Below are 24,088 nucleotides of genomic sequence, written 5' to 3' on the forward strand. Positions count from 1 at the left end.
TCAGTTTTGAACATTTATATATCTTTAATATTAATCGTCATATTTTTGTTATTGTTAATTCATCATATTCTCACAGGCCTATATGCTTGTCGAACAATAATCATATTCACAACAATTTGTGTGTTTACACAATTGCATTGTACACCTGTCCTCGTTACCTGTAGCCATTCTTGCTGCTGTTTTCTGAAACAATACTGTTCCTTATCATGTACATCCTCTTTTATGTATTTTCTTACTTCTCTATGCCTGTGTCCACCCCCCTGGGAATTTAGTTTAAATCCTCTCAAACTGCACTAATGAACCTTTCCGGGAGGACTTTCGCCTCAATCCTGTGAAGGTGCACCCATCCTTTTTGATTATGCCACAGATCTGGTCCTAACGTTCCCAAGAACATGAATCTCTCTGTCCTGCTCTGTTCCTCAAACCACATGTTGATTTTCCTATCTTTCTATTTTTACATTAGTACCAAAGTGCACCACAACTTTGGGCTTAGTCTTTTCTCCCTGCAGAATATCCTTTTTTAAAAATATTTTTATTCAAGGCTTTTTATACAAATGAAAATATCAGCCCAAAACATCAACATGAACAGAAACCACAAATCCCCAATCTCCCCCGATACCAGCAGCCCACCGAACCCCGCCTTCCTAATTTTACCCCCTTATCCCTCTCTCTTCTCTCTCCACACCCCCCCCCACCCACCTCCCCGCCCGCTGATCCCTCAATCCACCTTGAAGAAATCAATGAACGGTTTCCACCTCCGGATGAACCCTTCCTCTGACCCCCGCAAAGCAAACTTGACCATCTCCAACCGCAGGAATTCTGCCAAGTCACTCGCCCATAATTCTTCGGCGGCTCTGAGTCCGGGCTATCAGGGAGGCAAAGGCCAATACATCGGCATCTCTCCTCAGCTGGATTCCCGGATCCTTTGACACCCCGAATGATGTCGCTACCTCCGGACTCTGGGCCACCCCACCCCCAGAATCTCCAACATAACATCCATGAATGCAAGCCAGAACCGCGTCGGCTTTGGACAGGCACAAAACATGTGGATACCCAGCCTCTACTGTTGCAAAGTATCGTCTCATCCTCGCAACCGTCATGTGGGCCCTATGCACTACCTTAAACTGGATAACTTTGCACACGGCGAGGACTGGTTCACCCTCCGCAGGGCCACGTCCAGGCCCGTGCCTCCCCTCCCAACTCATCCTCCCATTTGCGCTTAATTTCCTCCACCGGAGAACGCTCCCTCTCCAACGATTCACTGCAGATATCTGACACCCTTCCCTCCCCTATATCATCCTCCTACAACAACTTGTCCTGCAACGGGGGCGGCAACTCTGGGAAGGATGGCACCTCTATGAGGGGCTGTTTAGCACAGGGCTAAATTGCTGGCTTTGAAAGCAGGCCAGCAGCATGGTTCGATTCCCGTATCAGCCTCCCCGAACAGGTGCCGGAATGTGGCGACTAGGGGCTTTTCACAGTAACTTCATTTGAAGCCTACTTGTGACAATAAGCGATTTTCATTTCATTTTTCATTTCTATCCTCATGACATCTCTCAGCTGCAGGTACCTATACCCATTCCCTTTTGATAACTCGTACATTTCCTCCAACACCTCCAGCCCTACAAACTTCCCCCTATGAACAAGTCCCTAAAGTACTTTATTCCCATCTGCCGCCACTCCCGGAACCTCGCATCCAGCCCCACCGTCACAGTGGACCGTCACCGTCACCGCCCATATATCGGCGCCTACAATGACATGCCCTCCAGCTCAAAATGCTGCTTACATGCCGAAACCACCACTGGGCTCATGGAGTACCTGACCAGCCAGCGAGAACGGAAGGGCTGCCAACAACAGTGCCCTCAAACCCATCCCCCTCCACGACGCTGCCTCCATCCGTGCCTACACTGACCCCACCTCTACTGCCCAATTCCTCACTGTTGCATTGTCCACCGGCCAATAATAATTCATCAAACTCGGCAATGCAACACCAACCATCCTCTTCTCCAGGAACACCCTCCTCATCTGCGCGATCTTTCCCGCCCACTGTCATGGGAGTGTCCCTTTAAGAAATGTTTTTGTCTTATCACATGGCTTCAGTGATGTCATTGTGTGGGTGGAGATGGGCTGTGGCTCTGGGAGTTGGTTTTACTTTTGCTTTGGTTTGGGGCTTGTTTGTGGCTCTTGAGTTTTTGCTTTCATTTTCACATTTGGCTGCTGTACTCAGAAAGAGAAATATCTTGGCGTGTCTCTCTATCTTGAGTTTAAAAGCTGTATCCAGATTAGTACATAGACGTAGAACATGCAGTGCAGAGGGAGGCCGTTCAGCCCATGGAGTCTGCACCGACCCACTTCGGCCCTCACATCCACCCGACCCCGTTGCCCAGTGACCCCTTCCTCACCTTTTTGGTCATTGGGCTCAATTTGGCGTGGCCAGTCCACTTAGCCTGTGCGTCTTTGGATTGTGGGCCGGAGGACCGGAGCATCCGGGGGGAACCCATGCAGACGCGGGGAGAGCGTGCGGACTCCCAGGCAGTGACCCAGCGGGGAGTCGAGCCTGGGACCCTGGCGCTGTAAAGCCACATTGCTATCCGCTTGTGCTACCGTGCTGCCCTTAACTTTACTTGATAAGTTAAAATAAATAAATGATTTCTGGAAGGAATTCAAGCCTGCTGTTCTGGAAAGGAAACAAGAGCATCCGTAACAGGTCTGGAGTGCTGTGTGCCGGGCCACACCTTTGAGAAGTGGGTACTGGTTTATGGGATCTTGTTATTAAATTGGTACAGTTAAAGGGGGGAATTTATTAAGGGTTATACATAAATTACTGTAGCTGTGTGGGATATTTATGTTTGTAGTTGATAAAAATGCTTACTGTGTGTATATAAACATGTTAACTAAATTCGTAGAATAAAGTTTGTTTTTGATTAAAAGTGTTTAAGGCCTCTGTTGAGTAGCACCTGACAGGCAGGCCCTTGTGCTCTTCGTAAGGGAAGGTGGGACCTGTACAAGCAGGGCGGGTTGCATCCGAACCAGAGAGGCACCAATATCCTGGGAGGGAGGTTTTCTAGTACTCTTTGGCAGGGGAATGGGAACCGGATTTGTAGTCCAACAATTAAGGTAGCCGATGTTCAGGGCGTCAAAGCGTGTAGTGAGGCAGTGGGGAGGGTAACACTGACAAAGGAGAGTACGTGCAGGCAAGGAGATGGGTTGAAGTGTGTATACTTCAACGCAAGAAGCATCAGGAATAAGGTGGGTGAACTTAAGGCATGGATCGGTACTTGGGACTACGATGTGGTGGCCATCACGGAAACTTGGATAGAAGAGGGGCAGAAATGGTTGTTGGAGGTCCCTGGTTATAGTTGTTTCAATAAGATTAGGGAGGGTGGTAAAAGAGGTGGGGGGGTAGGTGGCATTGTTAATTGGAGATAGTATAACAGCTGCAGAAAGGCAGTTCGAGGAGGATCTGCCTACTGAGATAGTGTGGGTTGAAGTCTGAAATAGGAAAGGAGCAGCCACCTTGTTGGGAGTTTTCTATAGGCCCTCCCAATAGCAGCAGAGATGCGGAGGAACAGATTGGGAAACAGATTTTGGAAAGGTGCAGAAGTCACAGGGTAGTAGTCATGGGTGACTTCAACTTTCCAAATATTGAGTGGAAACTCTTTAGATCAAATAGTTTGGATGGGGTGGCGTTTGTACAGTGTGTCCAGGAACCTTTTCTAACACAGTATGTAGATTGTCCAACCAGAGGGGAGGCCATATTGGATTTGGTACTTGGTAATGAACCAGGGCAAATGATAGATTTGTTAGTGGGGGAGCATTTTGGAGATAGTGACCGCAATTCTGTGACTTTCACTTTAGTAATGGAAAAGGATAGGTGCATGCAACAGGGCAAGGTTTACAATTGGGGGAAGGGTAAATACGATGCTGTCCGACAAGAACTGAAGTGCATAAGTTAGGAACATAGGCTGTCAGGGAAGGACACAATTAAAATGTGGAACTTGTTCAAGGAACTACATGTCCTTGATATGTATGTCCCTGTCAGGCAGGGAAGAGATGGTCGAGTGAGAGAACCATGGTTGACAAGAGAGGTTGAATGTCTTGTTAAGAGGAAGAAGGATATTTATGTAAGCTGAGGAAGCAAGGTTCAGACAGGGTGCTGGAGGGATGCAAGATAGCCAGGAGGGAACGGAAGAAAGAGATTAGGAGAGTTAAGAGAGGGCATGAAAAATCTTTGGCGGGTAGGATCAAGGAAAACCCCAAGGCCTTTTACACATATGTGAGAAATATGAGAATGACTAGAGCGAGGGTAGGTCCGATCAAGGACAGTAGCGAGAGCTTGTGGATTGAGTTTGAAGAAATAGGAGAGGTCTTGAACGAGTACTTTTCTTCAGTATTTACGAATGAGGGGGGGCCATATTGTTGGAGAGGACAGTGTGAAACAGACTGGTAAGCTCGAGGAGATACTTGTTAGGAAGGAAGATGTTTTGGGCATTTTGAAAAACTTGAGGATCGACAAGTCCCCCCGGGCCTTACGGGATATTTCCAAGGATTCTATGGGAAGCAAGAGATGAAATTGCAGAGCCGTTGGCAATGATCTTTTCGTCCTCACTGTCACCAGGGGTGGTACCAAGGGATTGGAGAGTGGCGAATGTCGTGCCCCTGGCAAGATTTATGAGCATCTTGAAAGACACTGCTTGATTAGGGATAGTCAGCACGGATTTGTGAGGGGTTGGTCTTGCCTCTCAAGTCTTATTGACTTCTTTGAGGAGGTGACCAAGCACGTGGATGAAGGTAAAGCAGTGGATGTAGTGTACATGGATTTTAGTAAGGCATTTGATAAGGTTCCCCATGGTAGGCTTATGCAGAAAGTAAGGAGGCATGGGATATTGGGGAATTTGGCCAGTTGGATAATGAACTGGCTAACCGATAGAAGTCAGAGAGTGGTGGTGGATGGCAAATATTCAGCTTGGAGCCCAGTTACCAGTGGCGTACCGCAGGGATCAGTTCTGGGTCCTCTGCTGTTTGTGATTTTCATTAATGACTTGGATGAGGGAGTTGAAGGGTGGGTCAGTAAATTTGCAGACGATACGAAGATTGGTGGAGTTGTGGAGGGCTGTTGTCTGCTGCAAAGAGACATGGTAGGATGCAGAGCTGGGCTGAGAAGTGGCTGATGGAGTTTAACCCTGAAAAGTGTGAGGTTGTCCATTTTGGAAGGACAAATATGAACGCGGAATACAGGGTTAACGGTAGGGTTCTTGGCAATGTGGAGGAGCAGAGAGATTTTGGGGTCTATGTTCATAAATCTTTGAAAGTTGCCACTCAAGTGGTTTGACTGTGAAGAAAGCCTATGGTGTGCTAGCGTTCATTAGCAGAGGGATTGAATTTAAGAGCCGTGAGGTGATGATGCAGTTGTACAAAACCTTGGTAAAGCCACATTCGGAGTACTGTGTGCAGTTCTGGTCGCCTCATTTTAGGAAGGATGTGGAAGCTTTGGAAAAGGTGCAAAGGAGATTTACCAGGATGTTGCCTGGAATGGAGAATAGGTCTTACAAGGAAAGGGTGAGGGTGCTAGGCCTTTTCTCATTAGAACGGAGAAGGATGAGGGGGCGACTTGATAGAGGTTTATAAGATGATCAGGGGAATAGATAGAGTAGACAGTCAGAGACTGTTTCCCCGGGTGGAACAAACCATTACAAGGGGACATAAATTTAAGGTGAATGGTGGAAGATATAGGGGGGATGTCAGAGGTAGTAGTGGGGGCATGGAATGCACTGCCTGTGGAAGTAGTTGAGTCGGAAACATTAGGGACCTTCAAGCGGATATTGGATAGGTACATGGATTACGGTAGATTGATGGGGTGTAGATTAATTTGTTCTTAATCTAGGACAAAAGTTAGGCACAACACCGTGGGCCGAAGGGCCTGTTCTGTGCTGTATTTTTCTATGTTCTCTATGTTCTTGAACAAAGACATCAGTTTTAAATTCCCTACTGAGAGCAGTTATCACTTAAATTAGCAAGTGATCTGAAGACATTCTTTTCATGCAGAGAGAGATCAAAATTACACCTTGTTTGGCTGGATGCAGTTCCAACTCTGAAAACGAAAGCAAACACACTAGCTGCCAGCTCAAAAATGAAAGTAAAAGCAAACAGCCCAGCTCCACCCACATTCTGACATCACTACAGCTGTTTGATAAACTTCCATTTCTTAAAGGTGCTCTCATGTGGCAAGATATACATTCTGGCCTCCTCAGCACAGTCGTTGCCACTAGAACTTCTTTGGTGCAATGTTTCCAGTTTTATTTAACCACTGCAGTCCGGTTTCTGAAATGTTGTCATGCCAGCAGATGTCATTCAAGTGGATATGATGTTGGGCCTGCTGCTTTACGCAGTGACAGTTGCGGTAAATGCAGCGATGAATACATACAGAACTCAGCACAAACTTAGTTGAGCAGGTTGTTAAAAAACTGTTCCTAAGTCTCTTTGGCCACGTTGAAGGCAAAGGAAGATGACAAACTCTAAACCTAATTAACAGTATTGCGGAGGCGCCATTACTAATTTTAGACCATTTCCAATCAGGTGGAACAGATGGAACAGAGAATTGCGACAGTCCATCAGTCAAGCGACACCTTCGAAAAACCAGGTTGGAGCTGTTGCATAAAGAATATGAGGTAATGTGTGTTTATTATTGAAAAAATAATTTTCGGTGTGGTCTTGAGTAGGGGTGGAACAAAAAAACAGCAAATGATAAACGATTGTTGTGATATAAAATCCCTTGAATTGGCAAAATATTGCAAACAATCGAGAGTACTCCAAAACTTGGATTTGTGTGCGACATGGATTATATATCTGATAACCTTTGGCAGGCGGTGGGGTTGCACTGAGGAACAGTACTGACTTTTAGAAATGTAGGGGATAGCCAAACCAAGGTTTGGCAGGATTTGAGGTGTTCCAGTATCTGAAAGGAAAGGTCAAAGTAGTCTGAAGCATCTTTGGCTTTTTCAGAACTATCCAGTGCCTTGGCCCTTTTCCTCAGCCACTTTCAGCCCCTGTGTTGTCTGGAAGTGGAAGGCCTACTCTGAAGACTTTCCTGGTGATTATTTCCGTGTGCTTAAAAATATCTTTTCATATTTAGGAGGAAATTGAATCCTTACAGAAAGAAATTGAGGATCTTCGAGGCAAAAACCTGAGCTTGGAATCGCAGCTGAAAACTGTCTTCGATCCAGTGACGGTGTCACATTCGAGCAATGCTGATAACGAGAAGCCAAGTCCAACCGAGCACGACGACATCCCTGACTTAGTCAATCAGCAGGAATGGAGGACCAAATTAAAAGCAGCTACAGAAATCTACGCCAAAGCAAAAGCCGATTTGGATAAACTTAAAGAAGTGGGTAATTTCGACACGTTGTTCATGAAGAAAGTACAGGAGAGAGAGAGGGAGAGACTCGTGAGGCTTAGAGATTCATCTTTGATGGTAGAACAAAATGGGTGGCACTGGATTGGCTGCATTGAATTGGCCGCCCACCATACGCGGGGCCTTGTGTTTAATTCCATTGAGTGCAAGGAAACTGAATAACCGGCAGTGGATGCAATACTACCTAAGATGGCTTTCTACCCCGTAGTGCCCAATAGAACTGGTTTGTAGGAAGGAAAGAGAGTGCATTTTTATAGCTCCTCTCTCAACTTCCGCACATCCCAAAGTGCTTTGTAACCAATTGAGTTAATTTTGAACTGGAGCTGCCATTATGATGGAGGGCGATGGCCAATTTATGCACGTCAAGGCCCCACAAATAACATTAATTAGATGGCAAAAAACAGGCCAATTGGCCGAAGCAAATCATTTCGGCATTTGTGCTCCATCCAAGCCTCCTCCCATCATTCTACATCTATACCGTTATTTCTTTCTCAGTCGTTCGTTTATCTAACTCCCCCTTAAAGGCATCTGTACTATTTGCTTTTTTTAAACCCCCTTTGAGAGTGTTTCACATTCTTACCGTTTAGCAAGCCAGAGACCCAGGGTAATGCTCTGGGCACCTGGGTTCGAATCCCACCACAGCAGATGGTGAAATTTGATTCAATGAACAAAATCTGGAATTAAAAGTCTAATGATGACCATGTAGCCATTGTTGATTATTGCAAAGACCCATCTGGTTCACTAATGTCCTTTTCGGCAAGGAAGCCGGCTGTCGTTACCTGGCCTGACCTACATGTGACTCCAGATCCACGACAATATGGTTGGCTCTTAAAATGCCTTCTGAAATGAACACGAGCAAATAGGGATGGAAAATAAATACTGACCCAGCCAGCAACACCCACATCTGTAAATGAATAGGAAAACAATTCTCACCGGCAGCAAGCTAGGAAGGCTCAATTCCTCCCCTTTAAATAAAATACGTTTACAGTTAGCAAAAGGGCTGATTAGGGCATAAAACATGGGCTTAAAATGTAAATTGTGCATGTCAACTGGAAAAAATAATTCTCTTTGCAAAATTTGACATTTAATAAATATAAAATTACTCTTTTGTTTAAACATCCAATTACACTTGTGACCAGATATAATTTATTTTAGGGTTTTTGCAGGGTGATTAAGTGTAAACATGAAGATCACATTCTGAGGATTCGGGATAAACCATTTCGGACAGAGATGAGGAGACATTACTTCACCCAAAGAGTGGTGAGCCTGTGGAATTCATTAACACAGGAAGTAGTTGCTGCTAAAACATAGAATGTATTCAAGAGGCAGCTAGATATAGCACTTGGGGACAATGGGATCAAAGCAGAGAGAAAGCAGGATTAGGCTATTGAATTGGATGATCAGCCATGATGGTGATGAATGACGGAGCAGGCTTGAAGGGCCAAAAGGCCTCCTCCTGCTCCTATCTATATATATATGTATTTATCTCGCCAGTTTAATTTCCCATTGGTTGTGATGTGGTGGTGGGGAGGTGGGGGAAGAAACCTAAACAGCACACCCTCTGGAGAAGTGCAGAATCACAGGCATTGGATTTCCGCATTTAACTGCCCATGTTCAGGTTCCGGAAGTAGCTATACATTTTAGAGGAGTAATGAAGCAAATGATGACAGTATCACCGATATTACTGGTGCAAGATTTAGCTATTATCATGAAATTGCACGACACAGTGGGAGGCTGTTCGGCCCATCATTTCCCCCCCCCCCCCCCCTGCTAGCTCTCTGAATGAACTACCATGACAGTCTAACTAGACACTATATTGGTCAGTTCCTTGCTTAGTACCTGAACAGGCCCTTTCTTATCTTTCTTTTCCTGGCTATGCCTCAGCGCCGATGTTAAATCCCAGAAGAATTTGTTAAAAACTGGAAAACAACTCGTTGAACGTTGAATGCGCCAGGTGGCACTGTGTCTCATAACTTCGTAAATCCCGTGAGTGAAGAGTTTACTTGAGTCGTTTCAGTTGCCCATCGCTTATTATTTCCCCTGATTATCTTTGGTTTGCAGAGATTTTCCACATCCACTCTATATCGATTTCTCTTCATGAATTTAAAATCTCTCCTCCGACATTTCTCCTAATGTGAATAGTCTTGACCTCTCTCAGTCTTTTTATAGCATTATGGTTTTAAGACGTACAAAATCCTTGGTGCCAAGGTTTGGCTTCCAGGAAAGCCAGGATTAATAGCGTTTCTCAAAATGCAATCTGCTCGTGCACAATCCTGCAAGCTTCTATTAATGAAGTAAGTACGAGAGCTCCCTTAGAAAATGATAACTTGTGTTGTCCTCTCCTTTCATCTCGTTCTGTTGACAGAAACTGAACACTCCCATCAAAGTTTAGTGGAAAACCTAGAGTATGTTACTGGATCACGGGCATTAACCTCTTTCTCGAGTGGTGATTGTCTGAGTTTGTGCACTTGAAACATTCTTGATTTTCGATTTCTGTTTGACTTATTACGAGATTCGATCAGTAGTTCACCCGGCTGTCTGCTTTGGATCATTATTGTTTTTTGACCTCTTATTTTTCCTCCAGTTTGGTAAGTGCCTGTTTATGGCCTTTTCCTGTCCTTGCTTGAGATTATTATTTAGGATTACCATCGGAAATAAGTCACTTGTACCGAATATTGATGCATTAAAATGCAAACAATTGAAAATACCTGGGTGCTGAACGGGTCACAATTGTTTTTGTCGAGTTCACTTGACCACCTGATTCACACCATCGAAGGTCAAAAAATATATGAACTATTTTAATCCTAGTTCCTTTCTAACTAAAGGTGCACATGGTGTGAATCTATCAAGGATGTTGGCAATGCTGACAATCTAAGGGGGACCATGTCGTAGTAATGCTTTGTAGATGACCCAGAATAGAATTGCTGCCATTTTTGAAGCGGCCTCTGAATAAGATCGAGAACACGTATTTTATTTTGACACATCCTTCCTGTATCCTCTGCTCTTTTTATGAAGGAAAGTAGTTGTTTGTCATGTAACTTGTGTGTACACTTCAGGGATTGCCTTTTGGGTATAAAGTTCAGTCCAATATGAGATGAAACATAAATTAATGCTTTTACCCCTTAACAGCTGCCGAGGTGCAATTCTGTTGATGCATGCGTATTGTCATTGCATACTACACACAGATTAGGTCATTGTGCAAGAAACATGATTTTACCATTAGAGCAATGCCTTAATGCCTGTCCAATGGCTCTCAGCCATCAGTAGAGCATTAAAAATATATTCTGCATCTTGTTCTAAAATATTCATTTGTAAAGTCTAATTAGTTCAAATTAAAATGGTGATTTTTTTTTTTGAGTCTCTCTCTCTCTCAAAAGTGGGTCCTGTCCCTCGGTTACTGGCATAGTGAGTGTTGAAAATATTTAGAAAGGTGTGCTGACACTGGCATTGAAATGGTATTTTCTTTTTTGATGTTGACCTGTTAGTACAAAACTTCCTTGTTGGAGCCCCTTGAGCATCCATAATAATTTTTTTGAAGCCTTCAAACGTTTTTTTTCCTCTCCTTCCTCAGGCAAACCGAAAGCTTCGTGTTCAAAATGGCGACCTTGTGAGAGAGAATTTGCATCTGAAGGCTGAGGTTGATAGCAGATCACCACAAAAGTATGTGTAGTTACTATGTTAAAAGAGAGAGACGAGTTACAAGGTGTCTAATCTACTTTTCTCTGGTCCCGTGGAAACTTAGCAAAATAGACCACCGATAACTTGAAAATATTTTAAATGCGCTATTTTTGACGAGTTTAAGTCTTCAAACAGAAAAGTTAGAAATGAGGGGATTTAAATTGTTAATTCACTATTTGCAGACTAATAACTTTGATTTCTCTTGAGGCTTGATGGGTTCTCAAAACTAGGAGTTCTTGTTCACCTGCACCAGGCACTCCTAAATCCATCAGAATTCCGACGATATTGGCTTAAAACCTACAAATTGTCAGTCAAACTGGGATTCCTCTAGGTGGGTGTCAGGAAATTGTAGTGTAGACCAGCCACTGACGCCAAGTGCCCTTGGGTCCCACCAAACAACCTTTGTATGTGAAAGAACTGTCTGTCTTTTACGAAAGCTTGATTTCCTTATTGTATCATAGAATCATAGAATTTACAGTGCTGAAGAAGGCCATTCGGCCCATCAAGTCTGCACTGGCCCTTGGAAAGAGCATCCCACCCAAGCCCATGCCTCCACCCTATCACCGTAACCCAGTAACCCCACTTAACATTTTTGGACACTAAGGGCAATTTAGCATGGCCAATCCACCTAACCGGTTCATCTTTGGACTGTCAAATACCCCTTTTAAGTGTCCCTGGGAAGTATAGCTCCAGATCTTCATTCTGAAGAGTGGATAATGTTTCCACACACCGATGTGATCTCTGTTTACATGCTACATTTACTTGTGTAAACATTTTGAGGCCATACGATTGCGCTGGTATACACAGTTAGATCTACTTCAAATAATATCCTACACTATCCTTTATCCGCAGAATTCATTTTAAAAACCATTTTGGGTTCATGTTGCAGCTATTGCAGTCTTTTCATTGCCAGTTTACGTTTTGATCATTTAAGAGAGCGCTCATTAATATCTCATCCTGCAACAAGCTGCCAGTTATGACCAGTTGGGTCATAATTTGTTTCAATTGGAATTTTGTGTTTTTCACAAGCCAATATATCCACTTTTCAAACATCTTTGATCGTATGAACTTACTTGAAAACAGCACTTGTCATGTTGTTTTGGGGCTGGAAACGAGTAAGGCGCAAACACTTAATGCGGAGAGGCCTCTGTTTTTTTTTGCTTGGGATTTTCCAACAAACTGGTTTATCTGAAGTTTTTACTTCAATTCGCTGCCAAGTTTCAATTGGGATGCCATAATTGCAGGCATTGTCCACCACCAGACATAGCAAAACTGGAAAAAATGGGCTTGATTTTATCGCAGGCTTTGGTTACCCTGATGCCGGCACCTAATGGGAGTCCCAAACCTACACTTGCTGGAAGCTTCCCTCTATGGTGCAGTCTCCTGAGGCAGACTCCTGATAAGAGGACCAGCTATTCTGAAGCTTTGGCTGCCCTGACTCCAAAGACAACCCTCCCCGCCCCGGGCACCTGCCAGCGGATAGCCAGCTCCATTGAGATGGCGGCCTCTGCACACAATGCGGAGTCACTCTGCCTGCGCCAAAATTGCCGAGTAGCTGCACAATTACCCCGAAATGGGGTCTTGCCGATCTCCATTTGTTGCCAGCCTTACTGGTGCGGGGCAGTCGACCCAATTCGCCACCCGCTCTCGGTCACTTCCAGATTTTCCGACCCTGTATCCGCAGGGCCGGGAAATCCAGCCCAGTGTTTCCAGTGCGTCAACTCCAGGGCTGGCACGGCGGCGCAGTGGTTAGCACTTCTGCCTCGCGGCACCGAGGGCCCGGGTTCGATCCTGGCCCCGGGTCACTATCCGTGTGGGGTTTGCACATTCTCTCCGTGTCTGCGTGGGTCTCACCCCCACAAACCAAAAATGTGCTGGGTGGGTGGATTGGCCACGCCAAATTGCCCCTTAATTGGGGAATAAAGAAGAACTGGGCACTCGCTTGTGCAGTCCCAAGTAACACGAAGCAATTGAAACAGTCTTGACCGTTTGGTTTCTATATTGCAAGGGTCAAAGTCAAATTGGTGATGAAGGAGCAGATAGCCAAATGTGATGTGTCTGTGTAACCTGCACTGCTAACACCCTGTGCCAGTTCTGCTGCTACTTCTTTGCACCTCTTCAATGGGGTTAAATTTATAACAAGTATTGTAAAGCTGCTAAATCAAACAATTCTCACATATATATTAGCAATCACACTCTAGATTTAGCTGATTACTCCATGGAACTAATACAATGGTTTCTACCTCACGCGCACACACTGAAAGCTTTCGGACTTTGCCATGCTGCTTTAATTTATAAACAATGCGGAAAGAAAATGAAAGGTCATTACCCAATTTGTAGAGTTGTCTTCATCTCCTCCACAGACCCAGCCATCAATCCCTGCAGGATTTAATTTTGGTGATTTAGTTGAAAAGTTTCAGTTTGGCTTGGGTCAAAATGAATTGGCTGAATGACACTTTGTATAAACGCGCATGTTAGAAGCCAGAGCTGTGCAAGGCATTTATGTCTGTATCAAGCCAGGCTATACTCCTATGGTGTGTGAAAGATGCCAAACCTTTTATCGAAATGTTTGGAGTGATGAGTGATTTGTTTTTAATGGGGAATTCTGATATACATCCTAAAATAATTGTCTAAATTTAATGGCCATTTTAGTTTTTGTATTAAAATGACCTCCCAGCATTTCATTCATTATCGGCCCAGTTGATTGGAAAGAAGCACTAATGCATTGAATTAGAAACTCATTTTGTGGGTGGCGTTCCCAGCCCTTCACTTAGGAAAATAGGCTTTTATCAATTCACTGTGAAACAATCTGCCAATCATTTGCAATGCTCTTAGTAAGGGTTTTTGTGCCCTGCCTGAGGAGAAGGCTAATAAGCGTGTCTTATAAACCACATTTTAAAGCAGCTATTGTTTGCTGATGGAACACGCAATTAATGACCATTAAGCTAAGCAAAGAGAATACTGCAACTAAAATGTGACCACAGAAGTGGCAAATTGAGATGCAGATTCAACTTCAGAAAATAAAGTAATGATCTGTCCAGTGGTTTGAATTTATGCCGCGTGACTTTTTATAAATTTAGAGTGCCCAATTCATTTTTTCCCAATTAAGGGGCAATTTAGCATGGCCAATCCACCTACCCTGCACATCTTTGGGTTGTGGGGTCGAAACCCACGGAAACACGGGGAGAATGTGCAAACTCCACACGGTCAGTGACCCAGGGTCGGGATCGAACCTGGGACTTCGGCGGCGTGAGGCAGCAGGGCTAACTCACTGTGCTACCGTGCTGCCCCTTGCCACGTGATTTTTAATGCTTTACTTCTAGATCACTCAATACTGTAATTGGAAAAAAGTGCTTAAGTAGTCTCATGATTTGAATTTTAATCCACAAAATACCTCTTCCACCCAATTATAAAGAAAAAGATGCTCCTAATGAACTCTCCTAACTCATGACATAGGAACTCTATGGTGGGCCCAGAAACACAATCTTGTTGGATTCAAATGCGGGTGCTAGATTTTGCTGTTAACCCAATCCTCTGTAATGTAATTTATTTTTAAATCAAATATATGCCCTCCTTCTCAGTTAAATGGTCTGACCTCATATAGTTGACCACCGGTCCTATTTTCGTAGATCTTGTAATCAGTAAAATATGTGTGTGCCCTGTTCTGATGTATGTCACAGAAGGGTCGCAGTCATGGCTTTGAATTTTAAATTGACTGTAGACAATAGTACCCGATTAGACACTTTTCATTTACAGTGGAGGTCCTGGTCATTGAGATCAGCTCAGAACTAGGTGCTCACTGAATCATTCTTGTTGCCGGTTCATGTTTCTATGCGTTCTGTATGATTTCAGATTTGGGAGATTCACAGTGGCTGCTCTGCAGTCGAAGGTGGAACAGTATGAACGGGAGATGAGCCGTCTAAAAAGAGCGTTGGAGCGGAGTGACAAGTACATAGAAGATATGGAGCTCCAGATTCAACAACTGAAGGAAAAGAATGAGAAAAAAGAGAGCATAGGGGGGAAATACAGCCCGGAATTGCCATCTGCTTCTCTACTTGTTGGAGAAAATGGCAGCAGCAGCCAACCATGGAAACATTGTGATGACGCCAAGGAGAACCGAATCGTAACCATGAGGAGAAGCCTCAGTAATATCGGGCAGCCACTAGTCAACCAGTTGGATGGTGCAGTATCAACTGCTTTTGGCTTCTCTCATCAGCAATGTTTAGGTGGAACAGTGTCTGATTCGGCACCAGTAAGCCGGGTCCCTGCTGATGACGGGCTTCTAACTACAGCTACCCTTGAGAATGATGCTTTGTGTTTGTTCCGGAAGACTAAAGAGAAGGAAGAGGCATGCACTGCACCTGCAGATGAGAGTGAGATACAGTTTGAACTTCCTAGTCCTTGTACTCCATCCACATCACTTGGTGCTCTCCACCTCCAGAGTACAGATGATGAAACGAGTCCCCTGATGAAAAAGAGAACTGGAAGTAAAAAGAAGTTGACCCACTTCAGAAAACTTTGTTTTGATGATGCTGGTTGGAGAGATGTGTGTCTTGAGGAACAAACTTTATCAGAGCAAAATGCTGATTGTGATACCAGGCAGAACGCAGAGTTCACCTCCAGTGGACTGACGTTTTGGGGTACTTGTCAATCTATTCCGACTGAAAGTACCCTTAAAAGCTCCCGAAGGAAAAACGTGCAGACATCTCGAGTTGAAGATCCGCTGGCCAAATCTGAGGTGAAAATGCCAAATGTAATCTGTAGCCCAGTTACCGATGCTCCTTGTTTTCCTGGATTCGGCAATATACGTTCGAGAACGTCCAGTGAGACCTCAATGGATGCAGCCTACCGAGAAAAGATATCTGAGCTGGACTTCATGATGGACGAGACCGAGAACCTTCGAAATCCTCAGTGCTCTCTGCTATCCGAGGACCTGTCTGACCTTGACATGTCTTTGACATCTGATCTGGTGCAGTGCACTGAACTTTTGAACGAAGCTGAGAAAAGATTAGAACAGAAAATGCGACAGAATCAGCTGCGCATCCCTGCTTTGGGTACCAGGGATACGATTACAAACACTGATGAGCGAATTATGTTTGCCAAGCCTACAGGGACGCCTGTTGCTTTAGACGTAAAAGAAGAATCGCCCTCCGAAGACAAAGCTTCCTTCCAGAATAGTTTTACTTCCCCTTTCCTTTCAGTGTCTTCTGAACTGTCTGGCCTGCAGCATAAAAAAATATCTTTGTGGCACAGCTGTTTAATACCCGAGAATGAAAAAGTGCCGGAAGCAACCAACAGATGCCAGACTAGCAAACGAAAGCCGCAGTATTATGGTGAAGAGTTATCCAGTCCCTCGAAATCATCAAAGAAAGATTTCTAAATTGAAACCCTTTTATTGCAGTTAGAATTGTTTTTCACTCTGTGGAATTTTGAAACCATCCAATCATCTTCATGATTTCCCTCCTTTGTCCTATGAGGTATTATTTTGGACAGTACATTTACATATGCAGCAGAATAAAACCCAGTGGATACAGGCATTCTGCTTCTGTGTTCAACTGTCCATGATTTTTCTCCTCATTGAATGGGCATGAAATCATTATCCTGGGGAGTGCTGAAGCAAAATGCCTGGTCTAGTGTGTCGAACGCTACTTAACTGTTGAGCAACACCCGCTGCTGAGACGTGACTTTGTTTCTGATACCTATTTGTTCCGCAGTAGATATATCACCTTTTCCATTATAAGATGTCTGCACCTTTTCCACGAATGAGCAAGGAGACCAGTGCTTCTTTTTTTTGTTTTGTTTAAAACCGGAGTTCAATTTGCTTACTAAAATGGATAATGATACTAGAAAGTCGTTGCAGTAAAGATAAGTGATGAAAACAAATGCAGCTAAACCTTCGATGGTGTATTTTGAATATAGCTGAGAAAATGTAGATCGATATCCAACTTATAAGGGTGGGTTATTTGTGTTTTTGCGTTCTACAGCTGAAAAGTAAATGGTGAGAAAATACGAAAGAACTGGGGGAGAATTGGGCGCATTAATAAGATTCTGGAGCTCATTCATTTCCTATTCAGATCACTAGTGGAGTTGGAAAGCTGCCCACAGTCTTTTTTCCAAGTTGGAAACTAAAAGTTACAGTTTTAAATCTGGTAAACTCTTATTATATTGAAGAACAAACCCTCCTTGTGGCCAACGAACTCTTTCAAACGTAGCACCCAACCGAGTTTCTTCTGATAGTGTAGAGAGCTTGATGTTGATTAATTGGCACATCGCAATGTGCTTCGGAGAATAGAATTCTTCAAAAACAGTAATGGTTTGGAATGTTTGGCTGAGTGGGGAGTGTTAGAATAATGTTGTAGGCATCCTTTCTTCCCATGCAGTTTTGAGCTTAATGGTGAATGAGCTTTGAATAAACAGATGTTAGCATTTTATCAACTCCTCAAAGGACTTATCGGAAAGGATGAACTGCGGAACAAAGGACTTTACTTTGAGTAATGCGACATTGAGGTTACTTCACCCGTGAGTCAGCTGAGCATGAAGTGATATTGGTGACTGTTAAGGGCATCTGTAACCCACCTGCTGCTGGTACATGCATGAATTGTATACCCTAAATAAAGGAAGGGAAAGGTATGATTTATAAATAACAAAACTACCTGTACTTAATAGAGATTCTGAAATACAAGGAGACTATTTAAATTTACTTTTACAAAGTAGACTCTTCCAGCAGAGAAATGAATAACAAAGTGATCTTTAGCTAAATTATATTTTCCCCAAAGAAATTAGAATGGACATGTTGCTGTGCAGTCTGGGTTTTATTTTTCGGCCGATCATTTCAAGCATCATGTGGAAATATTTAAGGAAAAAACTTGGTGTTTGTTTGTAATTTGTCTTTTTATGCTTGAGAAATATATGTTCGCTGACTTGGTGTTTGTCATTTCCTGGTCACGTCATTTCTTGTTTGTCATTTTCTGCACATGTTTGCACCAGTAGATGAAGAGCGAGGGAAAGATTCCAATTTCAACTGTGATATGGTGTTCATACAATAAAGGTCTTTTCAAAAATGTCACCGCGTGTGATGTTCCAGGCGCGGTTTTCTCTGTACAGACATTTGAGATTATGTAAAAGAGGCAGTTCCTTTAAACACGTCAAGAGTCCCTTTGCTAACTCTTTCATGAATCTTTGCCCTGAGTGATAAAACATGCACCTATGCAAACTGTTGGCCCCTAATCAGAGGACATCACACTGTGTATTTATTACAAGTACTCACCATGTTCTTGTATTTCAAAAGATCCCAATATGGTTCATGCTGGGACCAGTAGATTTATTTATTAAGTAAGATAATCACAGAGAAGAAGAGAGACAATAAGATATCAATGGCCAAAAATATGGAATAAATCTAGCATATTATCATGTCCTCTTTGTGCATGTTGCACAAACCAATAATCGGTAAAGCTTTTGATTGAAACTATCTTTCTTAATATTTATGACTGTAGCGTTATCCATTTGTTTACTTCTGGGTTTAGGCTGTGGTAAATGATGCAAAGTTCTCAACTGCTGCACTTGACTCGAGTGCCAAAATGAATCAAAACAGAACTAAAGCTTTTTTTTAAATAAATTTAGGGTACCCAATTCTTTTTTTTCAACTGAGGAGCAATTTAGTGTGGCCGGTTCACCTACCTGCACATCTTTTTGACTTGTGGAGGTGAGGCCCACACAACACGGGGAGAAGTGTGCAAACTCCACACGGACAATGAGCCGAGTCCTCATCTACAGTGCTAACCACTGCACCTGCCGTGCTGCCCAAACACAACTAAAGCTGAGCAATTAACTAAGCATCTCTGGTAAAACAAGTCTTACAAGTCACACGCGTGCAATGCACCTCTTCTTAAAGCATTTCACTTGATGAATGATAAACCTTTCACTATTTTCCACCGATTTGCAATTTTTCACACTAGCGTTTCCAAGAAAGACCCTGTGAAGCAAACTTTGTTTGAAATTAGCTGTTTGTGTATGGAGTGGTCCCAACTGCAAAATCTAGTTGCTGCTCATTAAAACTGGACATGTGCACAGTTTTGTATGTATGCCTGTTACCTGACGTTTTTACCTTCTGTAAACTCCTGTACAAAAAAAATACATTTTCCCTGTTTGGCACAGAACAAATAAGTGTTTCAATCATGGTGAATAACTTTTTTGTTTCATCAAAATCCGTTTTGGTCCCCAGATATGCAGATCCAGGCTGTGTGGGTGGGAAAATATAGAACTTTGAAATGGCCACCTTTAAGATATGGAAGTACAACTATTTTTAGCTTGATTTGAAATGTGTGCTGTACCACAGGGCCACTATCCCAAAGTGTGAAGACTTTTGTCTAGTATAGTCTGTTAGACTTTTGTTAGTCTGCTGACAACTTGTTTTACCAAAAATTAGCATGTTTCCGATTTTTACCAGATCATTTGAAACATACTTGAGTTCATTTCAAAATTCCACATTGCAGTTTGCCACTAATCCTTTGGAAGTTCTAGAAACTGCCATTTAAATACATTCCCACGTATCAGTCAATGGGCACAATTTACCCACCTTGTTGCACACGACTTGGTGATGTGGCGAGCTCGTTGAATCTCATGAGAGGCTTGTCGTGAGATTTGCGACGCTTGAGACATCTTGCGAGATTTAACCAAACCTCACCAGATGCCGTGATCTACATCCCGTCCACGCTGGGCGAGATCAAGATCAGCATATTAAATATGCATGTGTCTGATTCTCCCGGCACTGCCTCCCCAGTGACGCCTCGACCAGGTGCTCTTTAGTGTTGGTCCACACAAACGTGGACCGGGCATAATGGCACCTGTGGGGTTTCCTAGGCCAATGGGGATGCCTGGCTGGTCGGGGACAGGGAAGGGTGGCAACCTGGCACTGCCAGGGTACCCAGATGGCACTGCCAAGGATCTGGGCCATGCCCATGAATGGTGAGGTGAGGATGAAGGGCAGGTATAGAGGGGTCTCATAAAAGTTGGGGGTTCAAGGTGGGAATCCTGAAAAGGGGGTGTGGAGAGGCCTGAAAAGGGGGCCCCTCAGCCTCATAGCTGGATGACCTCTTTTTTGGGGGGGGAGTTGGAGTAATGCCCATGTGTGTGGGGGATGATGTTGCCCATGGGTGACCTGATATTTGGAGGATAGTGCATGACAAATTGACGCTGGAGGTCAGATAAAACAACAGATGGACTGACTTGGCTGGTGAACTGGAGGCATGCTGTCTTCACTAGCAAGGTAATGCAGTTCAGAGAAATGTTTTGGTTCGTGCTAAATTGGTATAAAAACATTCAATGAACTTACAGCGATGAATGAAGCTTAGGAAGGTTCTCTGGCTTCAATTTATTTACATTCACCTGATAAAAGAGCTATGCTCCGAAAGCTAGTGATTGCAATTAAACCTGTTGGACTTTAATCTGGTGTTGTAAGGCTTCTTACTTTAACCTTTAAGCTTCTTAAAGGTTATGTTGCAATTGTATAAGGTGTTAGTGAGGCCGCACCTGGAGTATTGTGTTCAGTTTTGGTCTCCTTACTTGAGAAAGGACGTACTGGCACTGGAGGGTGTGCAGAGGAGATTCACTAGGTTAATCCCAGAGCTGAAGGGGTTGGATTATGAGGAGAGGTTGATTAGACTGGGACTGTACTCGTTGGAATTTAGAAGGATGAGGGGGGATCTTGTAGAAACATTTAAAATTATGAAGGGAATAGATAGGATAGATGTGGGCAGGTTGTTTCCACTGGTGGGTGAAAGCAGAACTAGGGGACATAGCCTCAAAATAAGGGGAAGTAGATTTAGGACTGAGTTTAGGAGGAACTTCTTCACCCAAAGGATTGTGAATCTATGGAATTCCTTGCCCAGTGAAGCAGTTGAGGCTCCTTCATTAAATGTTTTTACGGTAAAGATAGTTTTTTGAAGAATAAAGGGATTAAGGGTTATGGTGTTCGGGCCGGAAAGTGGAGCTGAGTCCACAAAAGATCAGCCATGATCTCATTGAATGGCGGAGCAGACTCGAGGGGCCAGAAGGGCCTACTGCTCCTAGTTCTTATGTTCTTACGTACTGTGTTCAATTTATTAGTGTTCTGCAACAAGGGAAGGAATCTCTCTGGAAAAGGTGTTGCTGTTAGGCTTCAGGCAGTTAGGACCCATAGTCCTTTTATAGCTTAGTGCAGCCAGACTAGAATTTTGAGAAACCCAGGAGCAGTGCTAACTATGTGAAGCTAGTGCCCTGCAAATGAGTTGGAGGTGTGCCGGCATTTAAAGGCAGAAGTGCAGCTTTGCTCATCCTGGGGAATGCAATTTTTGGAGTGTTCGAACCATCGGGAAGTGAGCAGCGAATGAGGCATTCTGAGTTGGAGCAGCCTTTGAGGGAATTTGGAGGCTAGATCTTTAAAGTGAAGAGTTGAAATGGCTCATGAGGGCGACAAGAGTTTTGATGAAATTTGGTGGCTCTCACTGGTCACTGACGTCTGGGGAGGTTGCTGAGAAATCTTGAGAGTTCTGTCTTAGTCGCGTTGCCATTCACAATGCAGTGTGTTTTCAACCACAGTTTACCTGTTCAGGCTTACACTCTAACGTCCACAATTAACAAGGTAAGATAAATACTGTAAATTGTTTTAAGAACTAGGAGCAAAAGTAGTCCGTCCGGCCCTTCGAGCCTGCTCCGCCATTCTATAAGATCATGGCTGATCTATTCGTGGTCTCAGAACCACTTACCCGCATTCTCACCATATCCCGTAATTCCTTTATTTTTCAAAAAACAATCTATCTTCAAATATATTCAATGAAGTAGCGTCTACTACTCCTTTCGGTAGGGAATTCCATACTTTAACCACCCTCTGAGTGAAGAAGTTCCTACTTGATTCAGTCCTAAATCTGCTCCCCCCCCCCCCCCCTAATCTTGAGGCTATGCCCACTTGTCCTACTTTCACCTACCAGTGGAAACATCCATTCTACTTCTATCTTATCCATTCCCTTCAAAATGTTATATGTTTCTATTAGATCCCCCCTCAACCTTCTGAATTCCAGTGAATATAATCCCAATCTACTCAGCCTCTCCTCATACGATAACCCCCTCAACTCCAGAATCAGCCGAGTGAACCTCCTCTGCACCCCCTCTAGTGCTAGCACATCCTTTCTCAAGTGTGGAGACCAAAACTGCACATAATACTCCAGGTGTGGCCTCACCAGCACCTTGTACAACTGCAACATTACCTCTGCTTTTAAACTCAATCCCCTTTGCAATGAAGAACAAAATTCCATTTGCCTTCCTAATTACTTGTTGCACCTGCAGACCAACCTTCTGTGACTCATGCACAAGTACACCCAGGTCCCTCTGCATAGCAGCATGGTGCAGCTTTTTACCATTTAAGTAACAATCCGTTCTATTGTTACTCCAACCAAAATGCGCGACTTCACACTTATTGACATTATACTCCATCTGCCAGACCTTTGCCCACTCACTCAATGTGTCAATGTTCCTCTGTAAGGTTTTACAGTCCTCAGTACACTTTGCTCTGCCACACACCTTCGTGTCATCTGCAAACTTGGATACCTTACACGTAGTTCCCAACTCAAATCGTCTATATAAATTGTAAATAATTGTGGTCCCAACACCGATCCCTGAGGCGCACCACTCGTCACTGATTGCCAGCCAGAATAGCACTCATTTATTCCCACTCTATGTTTCCTGTTAGACAACCAATCCTCTATCCATGCTAGTACTCTACCCTTAACACCATGCATCCTTATCTTATGCAGCAGGCTCTTGTGCGGTACCTTGTCAAAAGCCTTTTGGAAATCTAGGTACACCACATCCACTGTGTCCCCTTTGTCTACCTTGCTCGAAATGTCTTCATAGAATTACAAGAGATTCGTCAAGCATGACCTGCCCTTCATGAATCCATGCTGCGTCCGTTCAATGGGACAATTTCTATCGAGGTGCCCTCCTTTCTCTTTCTTGATAATAGACTCAAGCATCTTCCCCACGACAGAGGTTAAGCTAACCGGTCTACAATTCTCCATCTTTTGTCTACTTCCCTTTTTAAACAGTGGCGTCACATTTGCTGTTTTCCAATCTTCTGGGACTGCCCCAGTGTTCAGCGAATTTTGGAAAATTACCGCCAGTGCATCTGCTATTACTCCAGCCATCTCTTTCAGTACCCTGGGATGCATTCCATCAGGGCCAGGAGACTTATCTATCCTGAGCTCCATTTGCTTGCCCAACACTTGCTCTTTCGTGATAGTAATGATTTCCAGGTCCTCCCCCTACCTTCTTCTCTCGGTCAATTGCTGGCATGTTATTAGTGTCCTCCATTGTGAAGACCGATACAAAATATTTGTTCAATGCCTCTGCCATTTCAATCCAATCCATTTCATCATATCCCATAACTAAATGACCACTCTCATCCTCTAACGGACCAATGTTTACTTTAGCCACTCTTTTTAGTTTTATATCATTATAAAAACATTTGCTATCTGTCCTTATATTCTGTGCCAGTTTTTTTTTTCGTGTTCTGTCTTTTCTTTATGGCTTTTTTCGAGGATTTCTGCTGACCTTTAAAGTTTTCCCAATCTTCTAGATTCCCGCTGATCTTGGCCACTTTGTAAGCCTTCTCTTTCAATTTGACAGCCTCATGTATCTCCTTAGACACCCATGGTAGATTACCTCTTTTCTTACAATTCTTCCTTCTCACTGGAATATACTTTTGTTGAGCACTATGAAAGATTTCTTTGAAAGTACTCCACTGCTCCTCAACTGTCCTACCATAAAATATTTGTTTCCAGTCTACTTTAGCGAGGTCTTCCTCATTCTTCGTCATTCTATCGTAGTCCCCTTTGTTCAAGCATTGGACCCTGGTATTGGATTCTATCATCACACTCTCCATCTGTATACTAAATTCAACCATGCTGTGATCACTCCTCCCAAGAGGATCCCTAACGATTAAGTCATTAATTATTCCTGCCTCATTAC

The 24,088-nt window shown here is 43.6% G+C and overlaps 1 protein-coding gene across 1 annotated transcript in view; it reads left to right on the forward strand.

Moving 5' to 3' along the window:
• obi1 (ORC ubiquitin ligase 1) overlaps positions 1–18,155 on the forward strand; it is a 33,429-nt gene extending 15,274 nt beyond the window's left edge. Inside the window, exons 3-6 of the mRNA XM_038817859.1 lie at positions 6,577–6,668; positions 7,133–7,384; positions 10,983–11,071; positions 14,942–18,155. Coding sequence (XP_038673787.1) covers positions 6,577–6,668; positions 7,133–7,384; positions 10,983–11,071; positions 14,942–16,469 — 1,961 coding nt within the window. The 3' untranslated portion in view covers positions 16,470–18,155. The remainder of the gene's footprint in view (positions 1–6,576; positions 6,669–7,132; positions 7,385–10,982; positions 11,072–14,941) is intronic.
• The last annotated feature ends 5,933 nt before the right edge of the window (positions 18,156–24,088 follow it).

Source organism: Scyliorhinus canicula, chromosome 14 (assembly GCF_902713615.1).
Source record: "Scyliorhinus canicula chromosome 14, sScyCan1.1, whole genome shotgun sequence".
Lineage (NCBI taxonomy): Eukaryota > Metazoa > Chordata > Chondrichthyes > Carcharhiniformes > Scyliorhinidae > Scyliorhinus > Scyliorhinus canicula.